General features: G+C 45.2%; 1 protein-coding gene across 1 annotated transcript; it reads right to left on the bottom strand.

The window, feature by feature from the left end:
• Nucleotides 1–6,606: 6,606 nt before the first annotated feature.
• LOC147434094 (uncharacterized) lies at nucleotides 6,607–9,873 on the bottom strand. Its single transcript, XM_086489885.1, has 5 exons — nucleotides 9,691–9,873; nucleotides 7,487–8,860; nucleotides 7,053–7,202; nucleotides 6,759–6,853; nucleotides 6,607–6,694 (listed from the first exon to the last, which is right to left on the bottom strand). The coding sequence occupies exons 1-5, from the start codon at nucleotides 9,856–9,858 to the stop codon at nucleotides 6,607–6,609; spliced, it is 1,875 nt and encodes a 624-aa protein (XP_086346011.1). The 5' UTR covers nucleotides 9,859–9,873.
• Nucleotides 9,874–10,406: the final 533 nt, after the last annotated feature.

Here is a 10,406-nt window from a genome sequence, read left to right as displayed (position 1 = left end):
AGGGGGGTATGTCACGAGGACGTGGCAGTTATTAACCATGTCACAGAGATGTGGCAACTGCTAACCTTGGTTGTTGGTTTCTTTCCAATGGGGTTTATTTTATTTATTTTGAGACCCTCTTTTTGAAGTAGCAAACGGTCGGACATTGTATGGCCAATGTGAACGGTAGATTCACCCGCAGACGGGAAGTGGTCGGCACTGGAATTCGTATGGTAAGAGGATGTCTAGGCTCAGAGCAAGATCATATAGGTCCCCCCGTCGCACTTAGCAAGTTGGTGGATACTAGGAAGTGAACTCAATTAAGGCATAAAGTCAAGGTGGAACTACCAACAAAAAGTATCCGACAGTTGGGCCACATTGCATTTTTGGATGCGGTCCCAATGAGGATAGATGGTCAGAAGACCAGTGGGAGCCCAACGGAAGCATCTCCTAAAATTTAGGGAACTGCTATTTTGGGCCACGAAATGTGTTCGCGTCATTACCTTCGGTATGACTAGGGGAACACTTTACAACTCTGCCGCGAAGTCAACTGACGCACCAGTTGAGATATTTTTAGCAGGGAAAGCCCAAACTCGGAAACTGGGCGACGTGTCAGCTTGTGAGCGATTCTGCCACTCTGGGAGGCAAAAACGAGCTACATATCAACAAAGGGGGCGCCATTTTCAGCCACAGGCGGATTGCAACAGGTACAGAAGCTATGGAATGCTTACCTTGCCCATTATGCACAGTATGGTGACGGGAGTGATGCCCCGCACGCTACATACTGCTCTCTTTCTCCCCTACGTGCAGTTATGTGATGCCCCACAAGAGGGCTACTCATTTGACTGATGTACAGTTGTGTGGGTTCATGCTTTTGTGCTGAGGCAAGAGCCTCCTTGAGCAGGAACAGGGGTAGCTAACTGCTGCTCCAAAGCAGGCACTGGTGAGGGTCATAACCTCACCGTACAGGTGCAAAATCAGCGCTGTGTATGCGCTGTAATTTGACTGTTTTTCAGCCATACGGACGCCAGGATCATTGGGAATCGTGCCCCATTGGCAAAGGACAGTTAGGGGACTGTTTGGGGCTGAAAACAGGGCAAAAACCAGTAAATACAGCGTGCTGAATTTACTGTTTTTGGACAGGAATCAGAGGGTATACGACAGTGCAAGCGAGTTCCAGCAGGGGAATTGGTTTCGCGCAAGTTTTGGGGCTGTTATGCTGCCGAAATTTGGCCAAATCAAATGGTATCTAGGTGGATACACGTGAAGGATTCCCAGCACCTTGTAATTTACCCTCCTAAAGAATAAAGAAATACCGAAAGGGGTGCCAATTTTGGGGCCTACAGGTTGTCGGCGTCTGCTCGGAGCATTCTAGCTTCCGAGCTGTGTGTGTGATTAAGTGTTAATTCCCATAGCAGGTTCTCTTTGCAAAGTGCTCTGTGTGTGTGTATAAAGTAAAGAATTTCGGGTGAAAGCCAACGCCTACCGCCCTATGGGCCGGTTTCAGCCATCTTGGAGTTTTTGTGGATTCACCTACCTGGCCACTATGGATTTCAGCTTCTTCCTATTTTCTCGAGACATGTGACTACAGACACCATAGATCTTTATTGGTGTCGTATTGGACGCGACTTTTGCAGGCCTGTTAACACCTTTTACAATTGGAGTGTCTATCAATAGTTTTTACACTATCTTCGGGACCTATTTCTTGAAGCAATACCTTTCCTCGGGAAATTTGGAGAACAATGGCTCTTTACATTGTTTGTGACGGCATCTTAATACAAACATCTCTTGACGGTTGGGATTCTCTAGAAGACTACTACACTCACGGATTGTCCTCGGTTGGAGATCGCATGTCACATGCGCACTTCACTTGCGCTACGTGGACGTGTTTGCTATAGTCTAGCGTCAGTCGTAGTCTAGGGTAGGACCAAGGTTGCATCCGTACGTACGTACGGATTCTATCCGTACCGTACAGTTCAGTACGTACGGATAGGTTCCATATAGGTGTTTTTTTATTAAAAAAAATTCAGCCCTATATCAGCCGATTTCAGTCCTCGTCATCATCTTCAACCTATTTCAGCCCCATTTCAGTCCTCATCATCATCTTCAGCCCTCTTTCAGTCCTCATCATCATCTTCATCGTCCTCTGATGATGATGATGGCTTTTGAGTGCAATGCTGAGTGTGCGGTTTTTAGTGCTTACTAGTTATTAGAGGCTGGACTTCAGACTTCAGTCTTGGATTTATCTTTTCATGATTCATTATGTTTTTATTTTGATGCTCTTAGTTTTATGTGACCATGGTAGTAGACATCTGATACTATTTGTTTGTAGACGTTTACCAATGGTTAGCTAATCTCAACTTTGCGTTTTCATTGTTCGGTTAGAGTCGCGGACTCCACTTTTTGGCATTTGTAACTGTGTACTGTTGATTTGCTAGTCTTTATTTGAAGTCTTGGTGAATGCATAAGTAAATGTATGAAGTACTCTCAGTTTTAGGCTTTGTGAAAAAAAGGACAAATTTTTACATACCTAAAAACTCAATCCATGCTATACTACGTACCTTACGTACCGGATTTGTACCGAACACTACGTACCTAACTACCTTGGGTAGGACCTAGCCTGGCACTTTGTGAGCCTCTAGCAGGACGGGCATGTCCAGGCCTGTCATAGTTGCATACCCTCTCTTGCAGAGTACAGCATTTTAGCATGTAGGTGTTTTGCCACATGTGAACCACCTCTTAGCCTGGCATTTATTAATATGTTATTTTCAACATTTAATTAGCAAAATCGTGGGCCTTTCTGGCTGCTGCTCGACCCAGCCTTTTCCACTTATATAAGGGGCCCGTTGAGCACTAGAGACAGTAGAAGACCCAAGGGATGCAATAGCACCAGGCAGTACCCGTAGGACCCAGCAAATCTCCAGCGTTTTCTCAGCATGAACCAGCGTTTGTGATCAGCGTTTTCAGTCCTTGATCATCAGCGTTTTTCAGCCAGAACAGCTAGCATTTTCAGCCCATGATTGGCGCAGCATTCAGCCCTTAGCCTTGTCATGGTTGCAAATTTGACCTATCGACATTGCTGGCAGTTTCCGGCATTCAGCCATAGCTTCGTCGTCGTCGTCGACACACCCAACACCTAGTACCCTTGTGTTTGGCTTGGCTCTTGCCTAGCTCAGCATAGGGATCCTCAGTACCCTCAATACCCATCAGTACCTCGTCGTCGTCTTCATCGTTGTCACATAGAACCCATCAGTATCTCGTTGTTGTCGTCATCGTTGTCGACATAGAACCCATCAGTACCTCGTCGTCATTGATATAGAACCCCTCATTACCTCGTCGTCGTTGTCATCGTCGTTGACATAGAACCCAGTAGTACCTCGTCGTCGTCGTCGACATAGAACCCCTCATTACCTCGTCATTGTCGTCGACATAAAACCAAGCAATACCTCGTCGTCGTTGTCGTCATCGTCATCGACATAGAACCCATTAGTACCTCGTCGTCTTCGTCATCGTCATCGTTGTCGACATAGAACCCATCAATACCTCGTCGTCGCCATCCTCTTCGCTGACACAGAACCCGCAGTACCCCTCAAAACCCATAAGTACCCGCAATACCCATCAGTACCTACAGTACCCTTCAATGTCTCAGTAGTACCCAACATCAGTAGCATCAGTACCCATTAGCATCAACATCTCACCATTTAGTCATTGTAATAGCATTGTGCAAGAATAAAGAAAGTACTTGCCCTGGCAATAGAGCAAGGGGGTCCTTGAGGGTTTAGGACCCGACATTCGGTGTCGTCTCTCTCTTCTCTCTCTCTCTCTCTCTCTCTCTCTCTCTCTCTCTCTCTTGTGTCTCTCCCTATCATTCAGTTCGGCTCAGTTCTTTCAAGTGAAGTAAAGAGTCCCTTGTGTTTATGCGGAGTACTAGATCCGAGCTAAACCCTTAAACACTTCTGTTGCACCTGACATTGGTATTAGAGCACTGTGCGTGCTTCGGCTTCGTGAACTCAAGAGAAGAACCATAAGAACCCAAGTACCCAAGAACCACCAAGGACCCAAGCAAAACCAAGAACCCAAAGAACCTCTCCCATTTTTTTCCCTTAAAGAAGCTTCATGTCCCTACCCGAACTTATTAGCCTCTCAGCACCCTCAGTATCAAGCATTCAATACCAGCTCCCCTCTTCATTTCCATGTCTTTGAAGGAAGATCGACATCTGATACACGAAAACCCAGATCTTGAGTACCTGGATCTACTTCCCTCTTATGCGGATATGGAAGGAGTTGGAGACAGGATCCCTAACCCTCTTCTGCATTCGCATTCTCATGTAGTGTACATCCCTTCCGTCGACAAGAAACCCTTGGAAATACCTCCGAGCACCCTTACCTTTCAACTTCACCAATGTTTTCACGACAAGACTATTCGAGTGGTCGTACTTTCTCGCAAGCAGAGTCAACACCAAGGCAGGTATTCTGCGGCAGTAGTAAGTCTACCTACTAATTGTGTGGTCGGTTGTTACATCGCAATCGATCTACATCCGCAGTATCCACAAGTTTGGAGGAGTTTTCATCGGTTTATGCATCCACAAGCATTAGAAGTACAAAAAGCATCCAAAGATAGAAGTTCGGCAGTTGTGCCTCACTTTTAACAGGGGGGATGTCACGTGCGCACTTTACTTGCGCTACGTGGACATGCGTCTGCTACAGTCTAGCGTCAGCCATAGTCTAGCGTAGAACCTAGCCTAGCACTTTGTCAGCCTCTAGTAGGACGTGCATGTCCAAGCCGGTCATAGTTGCATACCCTCTCTTGCACAGTACCGCATTTTAGCATGTAGGTGTTTTGGTGCATGTGAACCACCTCTTAGCCATGCATTTGTTAATAAGTTATTTTCAGCATTTTATTAGCAAAATCGTGGGCCTTTCTGGCTGCTGCCTGACCCAACCTTTTCCACCTATATAAGGGGCCCTTTGGGCGCTAGAGACAGCAGAAGACCCAGGGGATGCAGTAGCACCAGGCAGTACCTGCAAGACCCAAGCAGATCTCCAGCGTTTTCTGATCAGTGTTTTCAGCCCTTGATCATCAGCGTTTTCAGCCAGAACAGCCAACGCTTTCAGCCCATGATTGCCTCAGCATTCCGCCCTTAGCCTCGTCATGGTTGCAGATTTGAGCCATCGACATCACTAGCAGTTCCGGCATTCAGCCATAGCTTCGTCGTCGTCGTCATCGTCGACAGAGTACCCCAACACCTAGTATCCCTTGTGTTCGGCTTGGCTCTTGCCTAACTCAGCATAGGGATCCTTAGTACCCTTAGTACCCATCAATACCTCGTCGTAGTCGTAGTCGTCGACATAGAACCCATCAGTACCTCGTCGTCGACATAGAACCCCCATTACCTCGTCGTCAACATAGAACCCAACAGTACCTCGTCATCGTCGTCGACATAGAACCCTTCATTACCTCGTCATCGTCGTCGACATAGAACCCTTCATTATCTCGTCATCGTTGTCGACATAAAACCCAGTAGTACCTCCTCGTCGTTGTCGACATAGAACCCATCAGTACCTCCTCCTCCTCCTCCTCCTCCTCGTCGACATAGAACCCATTGGTACCTCGTCATCGACACAGAACCCTCAATACCCTCAATACCCTCAATACCCATCAGTACCCGTAGTACCCCTCAGTACCCATCAATACCCGCAGTACCCTTGAGTATCTCAGTAGTACCCAACATTAGTAGCATCAATACCCATTAGCATTAGTATCTCAGCATTTAGTCATTGTATCAGCATTGTGCAAGAATAAAGAAAGTACTTGCTCTGGCAACAGAGCAAGGGGGCCCTTGAGGGTTTGGGACCCGACATTCGTTGTTGTCTCTTTTCTCAACTAAATGATAGAGAGAGACACAAGAGAGTCAGTTCAGTTCTTTCAAGTGAAGTAAAGAGTCCCTTGTGTTTGTGCGGAGTACTATACCCGAGCTAAACCCTTAAACACTTCCGTTGCACCTGACATCGCAACAGACAGCTTCATTGCTGGCCTCACTTCGACCTATGGCGGTTTGTTTAGCATCAGGTGTTGAGAGGGGGTGTACAATATTCAACACTCCTGCTATTTCACCTTGGTCTAGGTCGTACTTGTATGGCTAGTGTGTCTCCCAGGCCGGTCACCTCATGCATAGAATTTAGACTATCATGTGCAACTAGCCACTTTTGGGCCGGCCACCCATCTCTTGTCCGGTGCCCATTTGGCGCCTTTATTTTTTTTTGTTGGGGCAAGTTTGCCTTACCTCCACCTCTAACCCCTATATATGTAGGGCATGTGGGCCATAAGCTGTTGATCATTTGTATCACCTGTTGGCTGTTTGTTAGTTCATGGGGGTTATGAGGAACTGTTCTCACAACTCTCTCTCTCTCTCTCTCTCTCTCTCTCTCTCTCTCTCTCTCTCTATATATATATATATATATATATATATATATATATATATATATATATATATATATATATATATATATATATATATATATATATATATATATATATATATATATATATATATATATGATGGAATGCCTTTCTTTTGCAAGAGCTTAAAATATTTCCCCTAGTCCAACCAAAACAATTCATGCCTCTTAAGAAGGAATGCATACAAGATGTTGCAAATGTAGAATCAGATATAGAGACACATTTAGACTTGCACAGAGTATTGTGATGCATTGCCTGCACAGAGGGCAATCCACGAACAAGATGATCCATTTCTTGCTGCAGCTTCAATACTTCAGACCTTATCTGAGCCTCTGTTAACTCCTCCATTCCAGCACCTTGCCCAACAGCTATGGTATGCTCTAGCCCATGGATTGTGCTTTCCAAGCTTCTCACCTGCTCAACACAAGATCAAACTGGGTAAGCTTATGAAACCTTCACCAATAAGCAGCATATGGACTTATTTGTGCATAAGACACATTGAGGGCTATTCAAATGTATTTGACTCCGGGCCTATTTGATTCTTTCATTGTGTTTCACCTAGTGGGTATCCATACAGCCAAATTGAATTATGCATCCCATACAAGTGGTTTACCTTTCTTCCTGGCCATCGTTTAAGACCGAAATTGCGGCAAGCCTTTTTTAAGGTTGTCTGTGACACTCGGAGTTTTTTTGCAGCATCCACGACACTGAGATGGAAGTATGTTGACAATTCGGACATTCTTAAGCGGCGAGTACCTGTTCCCTAATTGATTCACACATACCACAAAAAGGTCTTATGAGCTGTTATATCCAGATCATAAGGCTGTGCGTGACCTTTATCATCAAAATGAAACTCCCTAAAATGCTTTTTTGGTTTCTTTTCAATACCTTAGTTGATGTTGAAGAAGTGCGCAAAATACAAATGGCTTCTGTTGTCGAGAATGTATATGCTGGAGTTGTTGTTTGCTACTACGATGCAATCTAGTGAAATCAGGTTGTAGCTGAAAATGAGCTCAAATGATACTATTTTTCATAACAAAAACTTACAGTTTTGCTCCTGCTGTTGACAAGGAAAATCATTTCTGGTTGAGATTGAGCATTCTGTTGAGCATCAATTACTGATGACGATGATTGGTCCTTTTCAGGCCTTGATTCAATGCTACAATGTGCAGGATCCAGGTGAGAGAAGGGGCTTCCATCATTGGTTTGGTTAGCATTGGTGAGAGAAACTCCTGTAAGACCTGCAGTCTCTGGATATTGCTGGAGTGTGTGTACAATGTTGCCATGCAATGCTGCTTGGGTGTTGCATGAATGGAGTCCTTCATCGTTTACTCTTGGGAGAACAGGTGTACTCTGATTTCTTTCTGTTGGCATGAAGGCTCGGAGTTGTGACGCTAGAAACTGTGCAAGTACTGCAATGTTTGGAGTGGGAAGTTTGAGGCTATTAGCAGTTGCAATCACAGGGTGAATGGGATGGATTGGTTCGGTGCAGTTGTTGATCCATCCTGTTGGAGCCAAAGAGTCGAAGGATTGGAAAGTATGCGCTGGAGGTAATGCCTGTGGATTTGGCAGCTCCAAGATCTCATTGAAAAGCCTTGAAGGATTTTGCAAGAAAGGGTTATTGCCCAGACAAGCGCTACCTGCAGGGTTGAGATATTGTGATGGCTGGATTGAAGACGTCTTGACAAGAAGTTGAGCCAGCTCTGTAGAGCTGGGGACTCTAAGGGAGGGGGGTTGAGCCATGGTAGGCAGCAAAATATTTTGATGATAGTTGTTGGATGCTAATGCTGGTGCTTGGTAATTATTGTTCATGAGATTTGTTGGGCTGCCGATCTGGTTCATGTCTGTATCAGGGATGCTGATTCTTAGGCCTTTGGCATACATAGTTCTCTTGAAAGCACCTTCACGGGGCAGCTCTGTGGATGTGGTTGGGTTATATGCTACTCTGCTGACAAGCTGTGGACAGGTCAGAGGTTCAGATTTGATCGATTGGGTGCCAGTGATAGGGGATTCGGGTGCACGTACTCTTGTGCACTTGGGGGTTTGGTTTAATTCTTCTCGACTGGAAGGCGCTGATGTGGGGGTGGCAAGGCTGTACTTGCTAGGAGGGATATGATCTACCAATGCGACCCTTTCTGTGTTGGGTACTGTTGGTGGATCAGCATCAGTGGGCATTGTGGTGGCACGGTGGTCGTTGCTTGGCATATTGGCTGCGTGTGCGGGACCAATGGCACATAATTTGGCTTGAACGGCAGGGGCGATCAAGGCAACCAGCTGTTTCCTACCCATGCAAATGAGCACATCCTCCAGTGTAGCATCCACATCGAGCTCTTCTGGGTCTGTCCCGTCAGCAGATCTAGCAAGCTGCAGACGCTCCACTTTGTCATCTGGGCTTACAAATCCAAGTCTCCTGGCATTCTTCTGTTATCATCACACGATTACAATGGGTTATAATCTCCTTTATTAAAGCAACAACCTGTGAGCAAGAAACCTGTAATTTCGGGCCTTACGTTAAAATATGCCTATATTGTTGCTTATGATAAGGAGATAAACAAGCATTTTTTTCCACAAAGGTGCGAGAAATTATATTTAGAAAAGATAAAATGGGTCAGGGGAGGACTACTTGGCCAATCCTAGTATGAAAGTAACAATCTGGATGAGGCATAGAAGTACGGATAATGTTGCCATCGCTACTGTCGAAGGTACATACAAGATGAACTACATAGGTCACTGAAAGAGGAATTGAAAGACATATTTTGAGAAGCATGTATCATCTAGCTTCTAGCAAACTATCTATCCTTGCTCCACATAGATGTAGGGTGCCAAGAGGAGATGAAAGGTGGCAAAAGTTTGGACAATATCGCGCTATGCTACATAGCTATGCAGTTGTACTACTTTACTTCCCGAACTCTTTACTACAAGCTGGGAGGTGGGTCACTCACTATAATGTCTCACAAGAGACCACTCACAATAAAATCGGGCAGTAAAACATAATTTTCTATCATGATGACAGATGCTTAATCAAGATGACCAATGGGACATTTAAATGGTCCGTGGCGGAGTGACGTCCACCAGTAAGCTTTGCAAAGCGTTAGGATCTTCCTTTGTAGGTCAGGGCATGATCAACCCAAATATGTAGCATTATCAAATAGGTGTGTGTGTGTTGTGTGTGTGTGTGTGTGTGTGTGTGTGTGTGAGAGAGAGAGAGAGAGAGAGAGAGAGAAAGAGAGAGAGAGAGTGAGAGAGAGAACCTCAATCACTCTTGCAAACTCTTGCAGGGTCTCGTTAACTTGGCGAGCAGAGCTCCATTGATGGCCTCTCACAAAGACCGTGAACTTGGCTTTGTCTGCTAGGGTGCCACCCCCACGGTTGCCATTGTTTCCATTCATGTCGATTGATCTTCTATTTGGATTCTCCATCAATACTGTGCTTGCTCCCCGCCATCGCCCTCTCTTCTGAGCGGAATAATTTGAATGTGTTCACGTGAATTGTCTATCAGTTATTTCAGTTGGAAGTAGCTTATTACCCCTCCCCAATCCTTCTGAGCATATGAAACGAATATTGAGAAGAAAAAGAAGAAGAAGAGAGTTTTAACGTCGTAGGAAACTATCCCAACAGACCTTAATAAACATCGTCGACTAGGAAAGTTGAACTCAAGACCTCTTATTCAAGAGGGTAATGGCATAACCAATCTACCACACTTGGAAGGTTATACTATATTCCCTTTTTTTACTAGCACTCACACTCACACCCACACACACACCCGAGAAGAAGAGAATTTTAACATCATAGGAAACTATCCACAGAGAGAGAGAGAGAGAGAGAGAGAGAGAGAGAGAGAGAGAGAGAGTCTCCACAGAGGTCAAATATGACCTATGGAACTGAAAGCAAAACATTAACGGTTCCTTCGAGTTGAGAGTGTGGGATACATATCACTTTCGGACTGAGGGTCCATCGGGGAATAAGT

Source organism: Adiantum capillus-veneris, chromosome 19, assembly GCF_014529385.1.
Source record: "Adiantum capillus-veneris isolate H3 chromosome 19, ASM1452938v2, whole genome shotgun sequence".
NCBI classification, from domain to species: domain Eukaryota; kingdom Viridiplantae; phylum Streptophyta; class Polypodiopsida; order Polypodiales; family Pteridaceae; genus Adiantum; species Adiantum capillus-veneris.
The sequence above is the reverse complement of the archived record's forward strand: the minus strand, read 5'-3'. Positions and strand labels throughout refer to the sequence as shown.

What these genes read in the sequence shown, in the direction of transcription:
- LOC147434094 (XM_086489885.1), bottom strand. Translation starts at nt 9,858, where the DNA reads ATGGAGAATCCAAATAGAAGATCAATCGACATGAATGGAAACAATGGC. An exon ending in TCAACAGCAGGAGCAAAACT is followed by an intron (nt 7,203 to 7,486) that starts GTAAGTTTTTGT and finishes TGAATCAATTAG; the next exon opens with GGAACAGGTACTCGCCGCTT. An exon ending in TTAACAGAGGCTCAGATAAG is followed by an intron (nt 6,695 to 6,758) that starts GTCTGAAGTATT and finishes CCCTCTGTGCAG; the next exon opens with GCAATGCATCACAATACTCT.